The sequence below is a fragment of the Mangifera indica genome, chromosome 18, assembly GCF_011075055.1.
Source record: "Mangifera indica cultivar Alphonso chromosome 18, CATAS_Mindica_2.1, whole genome shotgun sequence".
NCBI classification, from domain to species: Eukaryota; Viridiplantae; Streptophyta; class Magnoliopsida; order Sapindales; family Anacardiaceae; genus Mangifera; species Mangifera indica.
Genome location: NC_058154.1, coordinates 10,200,128 through 10,220,185, shown reverse-complemented (window position 1 = coordinate 10,220,185; position 20,058 = coordinate 10,200,128). Strand labels below are relative to the sequence as shown.

Below are 20,058 nucleotides of genomic sequence, written 5' to 3'. Positions count from 1 at the left end.
ACGATGTCATTTTGTTAATAAGTTATGAATTCAAACCACGAGTTTGAGCCATAAATTTGTGCTAAACTTGAATCAAACCGAACTATTTTCATTTGAATTGAACTCGAATCACCTTTAATGTTAACTAGACAAATTTAAGTCAAACTCTATCTAAAGGGTGTTTGCGCTTGGCTTGGTTTGTATCCATCCCTACTGGTGAGATTTATGAATATTAGCTTATTTAATTAAATAAAATTTTATTTACAATTAAACTTTATATACAAATAATAATTTGCAATTATATGAGTTAATATTGATTTATCTTTAATTTTCAAATATTCAATTACAAAGTGACACAATATTATTTGTACTTAAAATTATATATAAAAGTTATATATATAATATTACTCATTTGTTTAATAATTAACATTATATAGTCAAAACTCGTGTTCGGGTTAACCCTTGAATTTTATTTTAAATAACAATAATTCAGTGTCTAATGGCTTAAAAGAAACGATTTTAATTTAAAAAAACTAAAATAACATAAAAGATTTGTCGAAACAGATAAGACAACCACTCAAACGATAACTCAATGTAACAAATCAGTTTCTTATGATTATGAATTCATTTTCTTAGAATTCAGCAATAAATCGACAAAAGTGTATTTACTCGCCTGATAGAACTTCACCAAGTTTTTGATCATGTTGGATGTTGATGCTTAGCAGTCACACTTGTAGGAGGGGCAAAAAGATGGTTCAAAAAATTACCATACGAATCAATCAGTTTCATGGAAGCAGTTGACTGTTCTATTTTTATTACAGTTCCAAGCGACAAAGCGCTTTGCAGTCGCAATAAGTCATCTAGGAAATATTCCACAAGAGAAGGATCAAACCTTGAAGGTTTATTTAGAACGGTTCAATACCAAACTCTCTAAGGTAGGAATTGCATTAGGAGAGTCTGTTTTAGCATTAATTGCGGAAGTTGTGTGTTCTTACACAAAATTTTGGAAAGAATTACTAGCTAAAGAATGCTTATCCTTAGCCCAAGATTGAGAGAGGAGCCAGAAGGGAGAGAGAATACAGTCGGAGATAGAGAAGTTTATCAGAAAGTGGTGACGGAAAAAATCAAACTTTAAAGAGAAAAGAATAACTTTTTAAAACTATTAATAAAAAAAAATTGTTAGCTTTTTGAATTAAAAAAAATAAATGAGATAATTTTTGAAATTTTATGGATAACAAATTGGGATTGAACCAAACCTAGGGTGGGAATAAGTCTTTTGGCCCAAGAAAATAGCATATTTGATAAGAATGGGCCATTCCGCCCCCATTGACAGTTTCCTCCATAGAGGTTAATATTATGGAGTGAGTAGAATCTTCACAGTGCTTTTGTCATTCTAGTTCATTTCTTTTAACAAGTGGATTTTTTCGAGAACAATAAAACTATTCGTATATTTTGGAGAATACAATTGAAAATGATTTTGAATTAAAGATAAGATAATACATAATCATCTGATTATACTTTATATATATATACTTAATTGTATATTAAAAAATGTGTATAACATTCCGAGAATGGCATTGTTTGATAACTTTCTTGCTGCTTATTGCTTTATATGAATCGGTTGCTTGAAAAGCTCCACGAGAAGTAGGAGTCAGTGGACAAGAAGCTATACCCAGCTATCTATTTATATTCCAGCGTATTTGGTGGAATAATTCTTCATCCTGCTATGATGGTAATCCCCATTGACGATCACATGGTTCATCGAGGACGTGGGGTGTTTTGACACTGCAATAATTCTAGATGGGTAGGCATAATTCTGTTCTATTTAGATTGAACAGCAAATGTTTGCAAGTCTGTTGTTTGCTTGATTGTGATAATGCTTGCTTCTGATCACTGTTGATATCTGTACGAGCTCGGTGGCCATCTACATGGTTTTCTGATATCAGCTGAAAATGCAAGGTTTTTTTTTCTCCCTCCCTTTTCTCCACCAACATTTCGAAGCATTCTTGTGCAATTTGCAGCTGTTTCACAGCGCAAGAAGGGAACTTTTAAGATATTGACTGAGTGCTGACCCTGGGGACTTCTTGCTTTCGCCTGCAGGCTGTCCAACGTCGGCATTCTACACTGTAGTCATTGCCGATGACTTTTTACTGTGCAAAGAAGGCGTTAAAGTGATTACATCCACCATCCCCATGAAGCCACCGCTTTTTGCCACAACGAAGAATTTGAATTATCTTCCAAATGTCCTCGCAAAGATGGAGGCTGAAGATGAGGGGGCATTTGCTTCTGTTTGGGTTGATGAAGAGGGTTATATTGCAGGGTCCAAATATGAATGTGGGTTTTATCAGCCATGAAAAGGAGCTCGTCTTGCCGAATTTTTATAAGATCCTCATAGGTTGCACTGCAGAAAGACTTTTGGATATGGCGCTCAAGTTGGTCGAGCAAGGACGGTTGAAATGCATCATGACGGCCAATCTCACCGTCGAGGAAGGTAAAAATGCAGCTGAAGTGATGTACATTGGAAGCACACTTCCTCTATTGCCGATCATCAAGTGGGATGAACAAGTCATTGGAGATGGTAACAACAATCCTCAATCACTCTATTCCTTTTTATGAGTTTTGCTTCATCTGTGGCATCTTAGACAAATCCTATAAGATTTTATTCATATAAACTAATATATAATCATGTAACCATAATACCACAAATCTATATATAAAATATAAAATAAAAATATAAAATTAAATATTTTATAGTTTATAGAAATATTAAAACATCATACAGATTAAATCTGAATTCGTAGATCTACTAAAATTATCTGTATTGAAGGACTAGACTTTTGCTTCTAAAACATCTCTTAATGAAAGCTTTCAATAAGTAAAATTATATTAATTAGTTTCAGAATAGGGATTTAACTAATATATAGTTGGTTATTAGATCTCATCAAAGATCTAGTAAATTTTAAAACTCATACTAATATTGTTTACTCATATCATAATTTGTAAGTATATTTAACTTATTTTATTTATCATTTATGTTATCCATAAACTGTTATTAAACTATTTAATTATCTGATTTTATTGAATTAAAATCATCATTAATATGGCCCTATGTCAGAAAATATTCTAACAAATTTCACATTAGGAAATGGTTAAACAGTTTTGAGTTTTTGTTGATATTCATTTTGGATTGTAAAACTTAAAAACACCCATATAGATGGTGTAAACCCACAAGTCTGACCTGCTTTGGGTAGACATGGTGGCAGGCCCTGAAAGGCAGACGTTTCCTATTCCCTATGTGCAGTGACGACAAGCTGACCAAGGAGGCTGAGGCTGAGGCTGGCCAACGGAGGAGGGCTTGTGGCTGCTTATCTGTGTGCCCTTGCTGTTGATGAATAAAAGCGAAAACAATGTAGATCTTGTTTCGCGCACGAACTTGTTCAAAAGCTTTGCTTTGGTTAACTCAAAAGCCCAAGAAAGTTGCATATGATGAATATTCTTGCAAAACGAATTTTCTGTGCTGAACTGGTCTGTAGTAAGCTTTTCAATATTATGTTGCCATTTGCAAAAGCATATTTCTGTTTTCAGTTTGTGGTTGTATTCGATAAAGTATCAGAAGAGCAAACGAGAACGCGATTGTTCAACAACGTGGTTGAACTCAAAGAAGAACACCCTTGAACATTGAGCAAACCCTGTTTATGATGGGAAGTCAAATGTTTGAGACAATCATCGGCATCTCGAGTTCAATTGTTTGGAGGGACACTTTTGACTTTTCCTTTATATGTTAATCTATCAAATCAGAGTATTTTTGCAATGATATATAAGAAAAACAGTTAATTTCACTTTTATTTATTTCGTGTTTATATTAATCCGAGTTCTTCTTATTTAAGTCTTCAAAGTAAATTCGTTTCAATTATTTGAATATATTTTCATTTAAAATATTTTCAAGCATTTCATTATCAAAGTATTATATAAAAATATATATAATATAAAAACTAAGTTGTTAGGTATTAATTGAAAGGTGAAATAACATATAAAACAAAAGTAAAAAGTGATACTATCTGATAACCATATGCATGAGTTTCTTGATGTTTATCGAATTTGTTCGAGCTCGAGCTCGTTTGAACAAGCTCGAAACGAGCTAATCCTATAAAAGCTTGCTCGAGCTCGAGCTCGAGCTCGAGCTACTGTCAATTTTGTCAATTAAAATTTTGATACAAAACGATATCGTTTCGATCAATATATATTAAAACGATGTCGTTTTAATAATAAAATAGTTAAGAATTTGAGCTTGAAAAGAGCCAAGCCAAATTCAAGTTGAGTTTGAGCTTAGCTTCCACAAACTTGAGCTCTAGTATATGCAAATCGAGTTGAGTCAAGCTTGATTCAACTTAAATCTAACCTAGTTAGTAGAGTGTATGAGCTACAATTATATCAAGCAAGGGTAAACCAAAAAGATAATTAAAGAAAATAAGTTAGAAACGTTGTCACCAATAAAAATAAAAAGTTTAATTATAATACGAATAGAAGTAATAAAAATAAATAGATGATTTTATATCATTTAAAAATAAATAAAAATTATAATTCGAAGGGTCAACCTGCTATTTATGGAGTATTGTCTTTGATTGTATTAATTCGAAAGTGAATATAAGTTAATAAAATTTAATAATTAATTTTTAAAAAATTAATTTATTATTAAAAACCGGGCCGACTAACCAAACCCATGTGCTAATCCATAAAGGGCCTATAGATACGATCCATTACATTACAACTGTGCTGAGGGCCCTCATGGGCTGATCGGATAGTTTGATCCGCAAGACTTACTACAGTACTGGCCCTGGCCTAGTACAGCCTACAGGCATGGTGGGCTGTGCCAGAGGTGGCCGGCCCACCGACTCTAGCCCAAGCTTTCCCTCTTTACCACATCTAGCTTCATTCCCTCCAAAAAGCCAGACGCTCGCCAATCGGTCTCTCCTTCTCTAATGGCATCTACCTCCGGTTCTCGGCACGACGGTCTAACCGAAAGAATCCGAAACGCCACCACAACTTTATACAGTGAGAACAACTCCCTCCTTGGTGTAGGTTTTCTGTTCTCACAAATTTCAAGTCGTTTCTCTTGCTGCCGATAATTCCTTTTTTTTTTATTTTACTTTTCGTTTTCAAAACGCCAAAAAATATTGTGATGTACTCAGAATAAAAAACTGAAGCGAATTTAGGGCTCAGTTGCTAGTATTCAGAACCTAAAGGCTGCTATTGGTAAGCGATCAAATTTACAATAGAGGTGTGATATCTGTGCCGAAAACTCATATGGTAGCACTTGTACTAAAGTGATTTGAGAATGCATTGCTAATAAGTTTATTGGAAGTGCTCTTTGGTAAAAAATGCATTCTTTTTTTAAAGAAAGAACCATTAAGTGTTTTTTCTAACTCAAAAAAAAAAAAAGCTCTCACATGGAATACTTTTGGCAAAAGACTTTGTTAGAACTTTTATACAAGTGATTGGTTTTGTTAGGAAGAGTTTTTACTGCTGTTTGCCAAAAAAATTTCTCTCTATGATAAAAAAATACCTAAGTGAAGATATATTCATCCAAATTTATAGAAGGGCACCTGGATTGAAAATTCTTGGCAAAGAAGGTGTAGTGTAATGCAGTAGTAATTAAGTTAATGTGATATTGATATTTAGTTGAGTTATGGGAAGTGCTTGTTATTTTTTATTTCTTTTAAAGTTAAATTCCAGTTGGTTATTATTTGTATAAAATTAAGTACAATATGTAGTTTGTGAAAGAAAGATGAAACTGATGCTGAGAAGCTTGCCAAAGAAGCTCATTTCATATGTGTGTTGTTTTATATCTGATGCTATTATAATTTATTTTCAATGTTTATTGCAGGAAATTCGAAAAGCAATGAGTTTGATGAAGGAGGTTGCAGTTGATTTAGAAAGAGATAATCAATCTCAAATGGTATTTTTAATGATATGTTATGTTTGTTTATTTGTTTATGTACTTGCACGTGCATTCTGTTGTCAGAGAATGTGGAAAATTGAAAGAAACAAAGTACATTAAATTTGGATTTCTGAGTTTTTTTTTGCAATTATGGAAAGAATTATCTCTTCGTTTGCATTAATGTTAAAATATTCTTTTATTTACATATTTTTAGAGCTAATGGGCCATGATTAGTATTATGCTATCTACCAAACCCTGACAACTTTGATGAAGCCAGGATCTGATTTTACTGTTTTAGTAGCCTTTTACAACTTATTGAGAGCTTTAAGTATTTGGCTACTTGTTGCCTGATAAAGAACACATCTATATGCTCTATTTGTTTTCTAAGATATGTGAATGAAGGAGGAAAAGGCACCCTCAGATGAGAAAAATTTAGGGTATTATGTGGTTGTTTAGGTTCTTTCCTTGCTTCCAATACCTCCATTTTAAATTAATTTCTGTGTGTGTGTGTTGTTTTAATTTCTTGACAACAAATCTTTTTTTGGCTTTTGGTCATGGCTCTGTTTTAAATTTTTTGTTCCTATAATTTAGCTTTTACTTGAATCTGAAAACTGGTGTCTTTGTTTCAGTTGCTAAACAACAGTTGAAAATTTGATAGGAACTCTGTGCATCTTTCTGTATATTACTGGAATTGGTAATTGTAAATAATTTCAGGTGAAGAAACTAGAGGATGCTGCTATGCAGCTGTCAGAAGCTTATGGAGACTGTACACATTATTCATCATCCATTGAATCAATTGGAAATTTATATGAGCCTGGGACAGAGGTGACTGGATTATCTTATTATGCATAGGCTTTCTTTGTTCAATGACTGTGTTGGTTTAATTGTACAGACACTTCTTTTTATAAACTTTGTTGGTACAATTTTGAATTGTAGTTAACAGATTTTAAGAAGTTGCTTGAGGGTGAGCTTGTGAAGTCCAAGACTGCTTCATCATCTTTTCCACAAAAGGAATCACTGATGCGTCAATTCAGAGAAGCTGTCTGGGTATTTTTCTAGACATTTAGTACAAAATGTGGAACATTTTTTCTTGAATGTCAGTCAATTGTAAAAGAGACACCTTTCATTTTCTGGAAAGAAAGCATTTTGGATGGAGCATTTGTGTCTGTTTGAGGGAGAGAAAGTACAATTTAGACACCTCTCAAGCAACCAACAGATACTTTAAATTATATTTGAGCGGTAAAAACTGAAGAAGTTATACAGCAATGTTTAATACTTAAAAATGGGCTGATAATCAAACACTGTAATATAATACCTTCAAGGTAGGAATTGAGTAGTATATATTGCGACAAATTAATACTTCAAAATTAATGTGAAGCATAGCTAATTTAAACCTTTATTCCTTGCCTGACTTACTTTAACACCCTGTGGCAATCAATATAAATGTCTGCATATTTGAAGAGAGTTACAATCACCAAGTTTTTTATCTCCATATTTATTGTTTTGAAATTCTATCAGTTGTTGTGGCTACTTTATCTTTTAATTATCTATTTGGTGGTGTTTTGCTATTTCCCTGCAGAATGTTCATCATGCAGGAGAACCAATGCCAGGGGAAGAGCAGGAGGACGTTATAATGACCAGTACCCAGTGCAACCTTTTGAATTTCACTTGTCCTTTGAGTGGAAAACCCCTTACTGAGTTAGCAGACCCAGTCCGAAGGTACTGTAGGCTCACTTCAAACATATCTTGGTGTTTCTTTAGTCAGTTGGATCTTTTGTATGTTATTTTTCTCTTCTTAGAAACTCGTAAGCTTTTTTTTTTTTTTTTCTTACCATAACTGGAAATACTATATGCAAAAATTTGCTTAACAGGAACATGCTTTTCCCTTAACATTTCCAAGATAACACTAGGGGGTTTTAAGCAATCATGTCTCAGCCTTTTTTGACTGGCTAATGGCTGTACTTGTTCTTGATTGCTGATCTAATGTCATGTTCGTTGTCTGTATGGTGGGGGCTTCACTGTTCCTCTTATATCAGTAAAATGACTGAATTTATGTTGGTGGGCACTACCATTAAGGGAAAGGTAATTTTAAGATATTGTTTAAGCACAAAACGGGGTGAACTATTGTTACGATCTTAAGTGCAAGGTATGAGACCTGAATCTCACATTGGAAAGTATGACAACTAGTGTGAAATTTATATGGTCTTGGATTCTCCTATTTCAATAGCTAATTTTTGAGGTGTGGTTCTTCTAAGTTTTATATAATTTGATATCAAAGTCAACACGAAATCTCCCAGTTGCAATCGTATTGCGCTGATGGTGACGTTGGTATTGCAGTGTTTGCTCGAGGTTAGTAGGGAGCTAGTGCATAGTTAACCCTATGGGCGTTAGGGCTGCGGAGTGTAGTGGTATGTTAGGATCTCAAGTTCAAGGTATAAGAGTTAGATCCTATATAGAAAATATGGAACAACTAGTATGAGGTTTAGATGATTTTGGGCTCTTTTATTTCAATAGTTAGCTTTTGAAATGTGATTATCCTGAAGTTCATATCAACTATAAATGAGCAAGCTTCTCTAAACTGGAGTGTTGGAAGCTACCTATCAAACTTGTATTTGGTCTGGCAAGGGCCTACTTGGTAAATATATATGAAAAAAACTAAATTTGTGAAAAAGAATCTCATTCATGGTCAAATAAAACCGTCTTATGTCATTGTGACCTATTATTAGTTATTTTTCAAGTTTTTCTTCGGTTTATACGAGTCTGCAATTGTTTGGAAAATAGCAAATGAAAGTTATCTTTGACACAAGAACTGATGAATCATTGGTTCCTGGTTTTAATGTTTATGGGAGTCATTGTTTCGGTGCATATGAAAGTAATTGCCTATTCTACGTTTTAAGGTGTTCCTAGCTTGAGGTGAACGATGGTTGGTTTCTTAGTTTTGCCATGGCTGTATTGTAGGATAAGTAATTTTATATATACAAAAAAATTGTATAAACTTATCTATACCAATTGATGTGATAACATCTTATTAGGTAATTTTGAAGTAAAAAAAAAAGTTAATAATCATATCATCTAATCACAAAGTTGTCATCTCAGTTTATATGCATAGTTTTATTCATGTAGAATTTAGCCTAGATAAACTTGTTCCATTGTTGGCCAGGCGTTTGAGTTCATCAGCATATTAGTTTAACAACAGAGTCTGACTTGTTTCCAATGTCTGTGGCTTATCATGATGCAGTGTGGAGTGCAAGCATATATATGAAAGGGATGCAATCTTGGCCTATATTAAATCCAAGAATAAAAATGGCCGATGCCCGGTAGCAGGTATATTGTTTGTTTTTAATTGAGCTTTTAATACCCGATGCAAGCTTTTATCACTGAAAATTTCTTCTCCTGTCAGGGTGCCCCAAGATTCTGAAGGCAGCAAAAGTTGTGTGTGACCCTCTGTTACAGGTTGAAATAGAAGAAATGCGGTCAATGAACAATAGAAATGCCAGGCCTAATGTGATTGAAGATTGCACAGGGCTTGATGATGAAGAAAATGCGTAAGGAAAGTGGTTAATGTGCAAGTGTAATCTTACATTCTGTTTTGGATTCAGAAATTGTATTATGTATTAATCTTTGGTATTTTATAATTTTTGAATTCCTAGTAGGATTGGATTTGAGTCAGATTGAATCGAGTTTAAGTTTGTTTTGACTTAAGTGTAGCTCAAGATTGAGTTTGTGAGTCTGTATCAAAAGTGTTGGAGTTCAGTTTGTTTGAGAAGAATCGAGTTTGAGTTCAAACTCAAATTTGAGTTTTGAGTTTGATTCGGTACTACAGTTGAATAAAAATGATTAAAATAATATCATTTTAATATATATTAATTGAAATAATATCATTTTAATTGATATATATCAACATTTTTCAAACACACAGCTGCAAATCCAATATACCTAAATCTTGATTGAAAGAGAGGGAAATAAAAAAGGGGAGAGAAAAAGAAAGAAATACAATTGAAATTCCCTGCTTATGAAAAAACCCTCAACCCCAAAAGACGAAGCCGTTTACTTCAAATCTAGAAACGACAATGTCGTTTCTTAAGGTTCTCCACTCTACCGGACTTTCTCCTCTTCGTTTGGCTAGCTTTCTCCCTCTGCCTATAGCCGGTGTCCGTACTCTCAGTTGCGCCAATTACATGTGCTCTTCGGTCCCAACATCATCGTCTCTTCATCTTGTAACTGAGAAGAAGAAAGCAGGCGCCCGATGGAAACCGCTGTGTTTGTACTTCACTCAGGGGAAGTGTACCATGGTAACATCTTCACATTCACACATTTAATAATAACGAAGATAAGGCTAAATTTGGTGGCTTGCTGGTTGCTTTTGTACTGTTTTGGGAATTTTTATTGTGCATGATACGTGTTCGATCAATTGTTTCAATGAAATTTGGGACCTTGTTCCTGCTTTTGTTTCAACTTAGATTCACACTCTTGGATACATGAATTTACAAAAATGTTTTACAGTGAATTTCATATATAGTGAGAGACAGGGCTCCAATCCCTTCGTTCACGTCTTTTTTGCTATATTTCCCATAAGTTTTCTGGCTATGAAGGGTATAGTGTCTGGAAGTAACCCCAGTTTAGAACTATAAGCAACCATGTAGGGGAGGATGAGGGATTTTTGGGTATTGAAAAAAAAAATTTAATTTAAATTCTTCATTAGTTTTTTTTTCCCATTAAATTTTTAATTTAATCAAACTAGCCATTTTGTATATGATACAGACTGAACTATGTGGTGGCGAGAAGGATTGATATTTTTAGAAGAAGATGAGCAGTGCAGCTGTGTCATTTAATCCAAAGAACTGCAGAGTTGTGTTGTTCCAATTGAATTATATAAGTAATAAGTTGAATGATGTCATTTTTAATTTCTTTTAATTGTAAAAGATGAGTTGATATGGTGTTGTTTTTTTGGAATAGAATTGTGAAAGTTGAGTGACCGTTATGCAGTGTCTAGGTGGCTTAAAAGCAGGGAAGAAGAAATGAAAAGTAGTCTTTGTTGCCTAATGTATGAATCTCTCTGTGTCTCTCTAATTTGAATTGTTAAAGCAAATCTTTCTCTTTCTTTACTTCAACCTCAGCTCAACTCTTCAACTTCATCAAACCAGACTGTTTTGGCAACCTTCAACGATCACTGGCATCAAGATACTTGACTTGCATATTGTTCTAATACAATGGGTTATAGAAGTGAAGGATAGTAACTTGCCTTAGTAACTTACAATCATCTGTTTTTCTTGTTTCTATAGTAGTTTTTCAGCTTTGTTTTCCTCTTATTTGATGCTAAATTGTAAAATGTGGTTTATAACTGGAGTTACTTTGCATTTTAGATGGATGATACTACGCACCTTGAGAAGTTTAATCATGATATCTCTAGGGAACTTAAAGTAAAAGCTGCTGCCTCTCAATGCAAGTGCTCTCAGGATTTAGATTATTTCTTGGTGCTTGATTTGGAGGGGAAAATTGAAATTCTTGAATTTCCTGTCCTGATGATAGATGCAAAAACCATGGGCTTTGTAGATTTCTTCCACAGGTTTTTCTCTTTTTCCTCTTGACATGTTTTTGTGGGATGTTGTTATCTTCTGCACTCTCTTGTTGGTTAATTGTGTCAACGCATGTTTCTCTGGCATCTTTTACTTGTATCATTCTGTCTTTCCATTGTTCATTGTCAATGGCCTTAGAGTTATATGGAATTTTCAATTGTGAGAGGATGCATATTCAGGTGCTTCTAAGGTGAGAATCTATAATAACTTTTTTCAGCTAGGGATGAGACCAGTTTGGATTATCTATAATCGTAGAACATAAAAATATATCATGACTAGCATAAAGCTTATCTAGCAATCATTGTTTTGTTTTTAGAAAGAAATTGACTTGTTTGGACGTCTAGATGTTTATTTTTTTCTTATGTTGCCTGTGTTTTATTATTTGAGATAATCACTTTGATTTGAGTAGGGCTTAAAAATAATTAGAGTTATCTTCCTTAATATTTCTGTCCAAGGAGCATGATCATACAGGCTTGCCATTTCTGTATGTTAACCTTTCCCTTTATTCTTTTATTGGCTTTAGATGATTTATGACATTTCATACTTGGAGAATAAATAAATATAAGTTTTGATCAACAGGTTTGTGAGGCCCTCAAAAATGAGTGAGCAACATATAAACAAATACATCGAAGGAAATATGGAAAATTTGGAGTTGATCGGTATGCATCTAGTTCTTTGTTCTCGATATGATTTGGATAAATTGAATTTTATAATGCTATATTTAGTATCTCTTGTCCCTGTTATCATGGTATGTCCTCTATTGTCTCAATTTTGGAATGCTAAATGGAGTCTAGGCAATGCTGCACTGTCTCTGAATTTTCTGTTGGTATACTCTTCTACCTATAAATTTTAGGAAAATTGAAATTTTTAGCTTTATTTTAATCTGTGTATACATATATACCACTCATTTTAAAACTTAAGCAAATATACCACAACAGTAATCTACTTCCCCAAAATATCCCTCTTGAAATGATCCATGCAGAGATTTTCTCTCTTTTTCTCTGTAATTTTTTTTCTCTTCTTTCCTCATCTTTCAAGTGATAAAGGAATCATGCAGAGAAATTCTCTCTCTTCTTCTCTGCAACTTTGGAACTGTATTGTAAAAAATATAATAAATACTTCAGAATAGAGTCAATGTTTTAAAAACAAAAGAAGGAAGGAAATAACTGAAAAGTGAAACGAATTTCAGATTGAGAATTTTTCGAGGTAAAGATATAAAAAAAAAAGAGCAACCCACCAAAATTCAATCACATTCACTTTATACCTGAAAGAAATGACGATCGAAAAAGATCATTTAGTAGGATTTAACTAAAAAAAATAAAGGATTGGTATTTAACTAGAAAAAAAACAATACTGAAAAATAAAAAAAAGGTTAAAAAGGGTTGACGTAACGCCAAGCTAACCCTTCAATTAAAAAGGTTGGCTTGGTCAACCTTTTAAAATAAAAAGGGTTGGCGTGGGTTGGTCACACGCCAAACCAGTTAAAATTAAAGGGTTGGCGACGCCAACCCTTACTCGCTAATGCCAACCCTTACTCGCTAATTTAAAATAAAAAGGGTTGGCGTGGTGTTAACGCTAAGCCAACATTTTTTTACTATTATGAATAATTTTTTGGACATGAAATATATTATATTATATTTTCATCAGTTTTAGAATTTTCACAAATATCCATAAAATATATTATATTATATCAACATAGAGTTTAACATTTTCATAATTCAAAAAGGTTCAATATCATAACATATTAATAAATGAATAAATACGCACGAAAATAAATTGGATATGAAATTCAATGACTATGACCAACTTCTGAATTATCTTTGGGTTGAGATTTGTACGATTTAAAACAAGACATCTTGATAATCAAACGCTCTCCATATTTATAGGGATTCGATCTCCACCAATCAGATTGAGAAAAAATATTTTCTCTATCTCTAACGATATTAGGAGTAATTTTATTCAAGATAAAGTTATTATAATGCGTGCGATAGCCTACACGTATTGCACTTCATTGATTTGGGAAAATAGAAAGAGATGTTGATTTTTTTATATTCATTACAATTTTGCGTTCTTCAGCGAGCTGTAATTCATCTACACATTACCAATAATTCTTGAATTTCTTATTTCGGATAAGATTAGAAATTATTGAAGTCTAATAATCTAGTAATGACTTTAGTAATCCAGAGATCCTCTCATTTTTAGTTAATTTTATGTCCTTGTCTTTTAAATCATAATATCTTTCATGCATGACACCAAGATGAGTGAAAAGGTTATGCACTGGATTCATCTTATAGTTCAAATAGTAGTTCTTAGTCAACATGTTCATTCTATATATGACTAATAAATAGATAATAATAAATTATATATGCATAATAATATAAATATTTGTTCTAAACAAAATATAAATAAATTAAGTCAAAATAAAAAATTTTGGCTTAATGAAAAATAAAAGGGTTGCCGCCAACCCCTTTTTATAAAAGTTAAAGGGTTCGCATCAACCCCTAAATTTAAAAAAAAAAGGGTTGGCTTTTTTTAAAAAATATTTTAAAAAACGCCAACTCTTTCAACTTACAGCAAAGGATTGAAATTCTCCTCTCAAAGTAATTTTTCCAGCCAAAATCAGTTTCTTAACATTTTTTTCATTTTTACAATTACAACAATTGAGTAATTAACAATATTGTTAAAATTATAATATTTGACAATATTTTGATTTACTTAATTGAATTCTGATAGAATTAAATTAAATTAATTTAAGTAGAATTTAAATTGAATTAATTTTGATACGATACAATACAATTATGCTTCTGTTTTATAAAAAACTCACTTGTTATCTTGCTGTTATTTCGCTTTTGCAAATCCAACAAGTTTCGTCCGTCGATTGCTCACTGAATTTTTTTTCGCGCAAAGTATAGATCTCTCTCTCTTTTATGGTATGTTTAAGATAGATGTACTCTATATATATATATATGTGTGCTAAAGATGAATCACGTGAATACTATTGCACTAATAATTCTCTGCAAGATTCTGCAATAAAAATTATACCCTCATGCTTCTGCAAATTTTTTTCTGTAAGATTTTGCAATTCATTTTTGTTTTGATTCTTCAGATATATATATATATATATATATATATATATATATATTGATGTATTCTTTGCATATTCAACACCAAGTACTTCAGTGCATGCTTTTCATGGGTGGTTTCTTGAATTATCCTTTCATGTGCTGCTTTAAAAATTTCGGTTGTTAAGATCAATTGAGTTTACAATATTTATACATTTAATATAAAAAATTTAAACTCAACAATTTAAAATTCACTTGATCTTATTTAACACATAAATATAAATCTTGTTTTAAATATTGATACTAAATATCTATACATTTTTTCTCTCTACAGTGCATTAAAAGTAAGTAATACTGAAAACTTAGTTTTGGTTTCTCAAGGTTGAAGATAAGGCAATTTAGACATCCTATCCTATAAAGCGGTAAAAATATTTAGAGTGTAAAAAATGTAGACTCTAAACATTTTTACCACTTTATATGCAAAGAATGAAGTATTTGATGTTGAATATGCAAAAAATACTTCAATATATATATATATAACACATTTATCTTAAACATACCATAAAAGAGAGAGAAATCTATACTTTGCACAAAAAAAAATTCAGTGAGCAATCGACTGACGAAACTTGTTGGATTTGCAGAGGCGAAATAACGGCAGGACAACAGGTGGGTTTTTTATAAAACAGAAGCATAAATGTGTTGTATCGTATCAAAATTAATTCAATTTAAATTCTGCTTAAATTAATTTAATTTAATTATATCAGAATTCAATTAAGTAAATCAAAATATTACAATTTTAACAATATTGTTAATTAGCCAATTGTTGTAATTTTAAAAATGAAAAAAATGTAAGAAACTGGTTTTGCCTGGGAAAATTACTTTGGGAGGGGGTTCCAATCCCTTAATGTAAATTGAAGGGGTTGGCGACCCCTTTCTTAAAAATAAAAGGGTTGGCGTCGCCAATCCCTATTTAGAAAAAAAACTGTGTAGAGAAAAAAAAGGGGTTGGGTTTTTAAAAAAATTTAAGGGTTGACGCCAACCCCTTAACTTTTATTAAAAAGGGGTTGGCGACAACCCCTTTATTTTTCATTAAGCCAAAATTTTTTATTTTGACTTAATTTGTTTATATTTAAATAAATATATATTTTGTTTAGAGTAAATATTTATATTGTTATGCATGTATAATTTATTATTGTCTGTTTGTTGACATATGTAGGGTGAACATGTTGACTAAGGAGTACTATCTGAACTATAAGATGAACCTAGTGCATAACTTTTTCACTCACCTTGGTGTCATGCATGAAAGATATTATGATTTAAAAGACAAGGGCATAAAACTAACTAAAAATGAGAGGATATCTGAATTACTAAGACCATTATTAGATTATTGGACTTCAATAATTTCTAATCTTGTTCGGGATAAGAAATTCAAGAATTATTGATAATGTGTGGATGAATTATAACTTGCTGAAGAACGCAGAATTGTAATGAATATAAGAAAATCAATATCTCTCTTTATTTTCCCAAATCAACGAAGTGCGAGCATGTAGGCTATCGCAAGCATTATAATAACTTTATCTTGGATAAAGTTACTCCTAATATTGTTAGAGATAGAGAAAATGTATTTTTTCAATATGATTGATGGAGATCGAATCCCTATAAATATGGAGAGCGTTTGATTATTAAGATGTCATATTTTAAATCGTACAAATCTCAAACCAAGGATAGTTCAGAAGTTGGTCATAATCATTGAATTTCATATCCAAATTTATTTTCGTGCATATTTGTTAATTTATTAACATGTTATGGTATTGAACCTCTTTGAATTATGAAAATGTTGAACTCTATGTTGATATAATATATTTTATGGTTATTTGTGAGAATTCTAAGACTGATGAAAATATAATATAATATATTTCATGTCAAAAAAATTATTTATAATAGTAAAAAAGGGGTTGACTTGACGTTAACGACAAGTCAACGCCAACCCTTTTTTTTTCAAGTACGCCAACCCTTTAATTTTAACTGGGTTGGCGTGTGGCCAACCCACGCTAACCCTTTTTATTTGAAAAGGTTGGTCGAGGCCAACCTTTTCAATTGAAGGGTTGGCGTCCGTCAACCCCTTTTAACCGTTTTTTATTTTTCAGTATTATTTTTTTTCCAGTTAAATACCAATCATTTATTTTTTTAAGTTAAATCCTATTAAATGATCTCATTTCTTTCATGTATAAAGTGGATATGTTAAGTTTTGGTGAATTGCTCTTTTTTTTTATATCCTTACTTCGAAGAATTTTTAATCTGAAATCCGTTTCACTTTTCAGTTTTTTCTTTCCTTTTTTTGTTTTTGAAACATTGACTCTATTCTGAAACATTTAATCTATTTTTTATAGTACAATTCCAAAGTTGCAGAGAAAAAGAGAGATAATCTCTCTACATGATTCCTTTATCACTTGAAAGATGAGGAAGAAGAGAAAAAAAGTTGTAGAGAAAAAGAGAGAATCTCTGCATGGGCCATTTCAAAAGGTGTATTTTGGGGAAGTAGATTACTGTTATGATATATTTGTTTAAGTTTTGAAATGAGTGGTATATATGTATACACGGATTAAAATAAGGCTAAAAATTGTAATTTTCCTAATTTTTATTTGATCATGTTATCAACATGCACATATTACTCAAGAACTTCCTAATATTAACAAACAATCCAACAACAGACTCAAACAATTCTGCAACAATTCCATGAATGGCTAGATTCAAATAAATGTGTGTGTGTGTGTACATGTATATATTCAATCCACAGTGCACTCAACCAACAACAACCAAATGAATAAAAATATAGACAGAGGGAAATAGAATAAGAACAAGGAAAAATAATCTGATTTTTCAGTTCTCCCTGAGGCCAAGGCCTCCCTTTTTCAGTTCCCTCTCAATTCTTTTCTGATTTTTCTTCTTGCCTCCCCTCACTGCTCTCTCACTTCTTTGATGTTCTCGCTTTCTTAACTGCCTGCCCATTTCTTGCCTTGTGTTTGGTGGTGCTCCTTTCCTTGTTTTGCCACCTGTCTTCTCAATTTTTGCTCCTGCAGGTAACAAAAACATCAGTCCTAACAGATTGCACACTCTCTACTGCTTCTAGCCTTTTGAAATTGAAAAATCAGCATGGATTGTAATATCCCTTTCCCAATATATCTTTACCGCTTTGGTGGCAAATTTATTTAACAACTATATATCTGCAGCGTTTGGCATGACACAGCTATCCCATTTAATGAAGTTCTTGAGCAATTTGAAGCTTGGTTGACTCAACATCACTTGTGGGGAAAGAACTAGATGGTTGTCTTCATCGAGCGGCATTTGTGACTTGGTGAGTTTCCTTCCACAAGGAGCTCCATGAGATAGCCTCTACTTGTTGGAAATGTCCGGCTCACTAAATTAATTTTCCTCTGTTGGTTTTTAGTGGAAATTGGGATTTGAAGACAAAGGTCCCTGATCAATGCAAAGTCTCAAATATTAAGCTTCCTCCATATTTCATGGAGTGGATCAACCTGAAAGATGCCTTTTATAACTTTTACAAGACTAAAAAAAGTGAGGTATGCACACACATGTATTGAGCTTTCAGATTTTTGTGAATTTACTCTGTCATTTCCTCCTTTATGTTCAACCATGGACTAAAATTTTATGGCTTAACAATATCTTTTCTTTTTTATTGGGGGTGGGGTGTGGGGTGGTGGGGAGTTTACTTTCTCTGGGTGCAACTCAGTTTGGGCTTAGTGATCAATTTGGTTTTGTACAGTTTACATATGGTATTAAACAAGCCGAGAATTTTGAGCATTTATCCAAGATTTAAATAAGTTTGATGTCAAAGAATTGACACCAAACTTCTCAACATGACCTCGGTCTACTTTTTCAATCTATCCCAAACCCAAACTTAAAGCACTAATGAGCTGATCAATGATGAGGTTGAGTCAGGTTTTTCATCAACACAATTAAAATGTTCTGTAAATTTTTTTCAGCATATTGGCAAAATTATCTTATTATTTCATATGCTTGCTCAATTATGGAGGACAGGCCTCAGGGATGATGGGAATGATGAAAAACCGCCAAATGCCCGTGTTTGGAAGTCATCATCTGGGGATTGATGACACAAAGAACATAGCCAGAGTTTTGCAACGTATGCTTGCTGATGGTGCACTTATGCAGATTACCGCATGGAGGAATCCTGGTTCTCAAGAAGTTGAGTTTTTATACAAGGATCGAATTTGATAACAAAAAGGAAGTTGCTTAAGCTTAGTCCATTATTTTTGGGATAGACCTGTATTTGCAGATTAAAATATGCAGAAACGATAATTTGTCATTGTATTTATTTGATTTCTACAGTCATGATCCTTCTCTTCCAGGTCAGATCTTGATGCTTTAGTTTTTTGGAAACTCCAAAAATTACTTAGTCAAAGTCTTAAACTATTCCCATTTTGATGAGCTTCTCCTTTTCTGCTCTGCAAATGCAGCCAGGGCAACAGAACATGGCGAAAAGAATAGGTAAAGATTGAAGTTATATTTTACCCCCCATATCTTCAGTCAGGTTTTTCCTTTTTCTGTTGCAATGTTGGTTTACTGTTATTATTTGGTTTTTGTGGCTGCACTAAGTCTTTTCCTATGTTAGATTAGATTTTTAGTTGTGTATTTTGTCAATATCCTATTACCTTTCAGAGTGTGTTTGATTAAGGTAATATTTTATGATCAAAATAAAATATTATTACAAAAATAACTTACATTATTAGGTATAAATTATTATTTTGTTTAGTTGGATATAATAAAAATAATATTAAAATATTATTTTAATTAAATATTTTTAAGTATAATTATTCTAAAATATTTTTACTATTACTTGTTATATTAATTGAAAATAAAGTTATTTTAGTCTTAAAAAATTAATAAGGGTAAAACTGTAATAAAATTAAGATTACCTTGATAATATTTAAATATCTAATGTGGTGATGATAAGCAGATTATCCTCTATATTACTTATTAAGTATAGTGTTTTGGGGATAAACTAGAACTTCTAAGACACAAAATCCGATCTTCGTATTTATCTGTTGTGCAATCTCTCGATTGATGATGAAGAAACTTAGCTTCTATTTCTCTCATCTATGTTCTTTTCATTATTTTTTTATAAACTGTTCTATAAATTTATGCAAAGAAAAAGTTAAGATTGATAAGGAGAAGACTATTTCTTTTTGTGGACTGTGTGGATTTCTTTATGACCTTAAGATTTGATTTTTATTTAATTAAAAAAAATTAATTATTGAACTCTAGAATTCATCTATAATGGAATTATATAATGAAATACTTCTGTCTTGTGAATAAATTGTGCTAAATATATTTAAATAGAAAATTCAAATTGAAATATAATTCTCCCATTGCTAAATGTAAAAATATGTTGATTTCTTGTACATTCAAGTGAGATTATAATTAAGCCAAAATCAAATAATTTTGGAGTTTGAAATTGTATATA

The 20,058-nt window shown here is 32.1% G+C and overlaps 2 protein-coding genes and 1 pseudogene across 3 annotated transcripts; all 3 read left to right on the top strand.

Annotated features, from left to right (window-relative positions):
- Window positions 1–1,591: 1,591 nt before the first annotated feature.
- On the top strand, window positions 1,592–2,595 carry LOC123201702 (annotated as a pseudogene).
- A 2,303-nt stretch (window positions 2,596–4,898) lies between these two features.
- LOC123201302 (E3 SUMO-protein ligase MMS21-like) lies at window positions 4,899–9,614 on the top strand. 2 transcript variants are annotated; one of them, XM_044616747.1, is made up of 7 exons: window positions 4,899–5,054; window positions 5,864–5,935; window positions 6,632–6,742; window positions 6,854–6,964; window positions 7,497–7,636; window positions 9,156–9,241; window positions 9,318–9,614. In XM_044616747.1, the coding sequence occupies exons 1-7, from the start codon at window positions 4,959–4,961 to the stop codon at window positions 9,464–9,466; spliced, it is 765 nt and encodes a 254-aa protein (XP_044472682.1). In that variant the 5' UTR covers window positions 4,899–4,958; the 3' UTR covers window positions 9,467–9,614. The 2 variants fall into 2 exon arrangements, with proteins under 2 accessions (XP_044472682.1, XP_044472683.1); XM_044616748.1 differs by having other exon boundaries at window positions 4,920–5,031.
- Window positions 9,615–9,843: 229 nt separating this feature from the next.
- LOC123201301 (uncharacterized exonuclease domain-containing protein At3g15140-like) lies at window positions 9,844–19,235 on the top strand. Its single transcript, XM_044616745.1, is given in 8 exon segments — window positions 9,844–10,209; window positions 11,281–11,483; window positions 12,073–12,122; window positions 12,125–12,152; window positions 17,786–17,862; window positions 17,865–17,910; window positions 18,004–18,136; window positions 18,615–19,235. Coding segments are annotated over 8 exon segments (954 nt in total). The 5' UTR covers window positions 9,844–9,987; the 3' UTR covers window positions 18,810–19,235.
- Window positions 19,236–20,058: the final 823 nt, after the last annotated feature.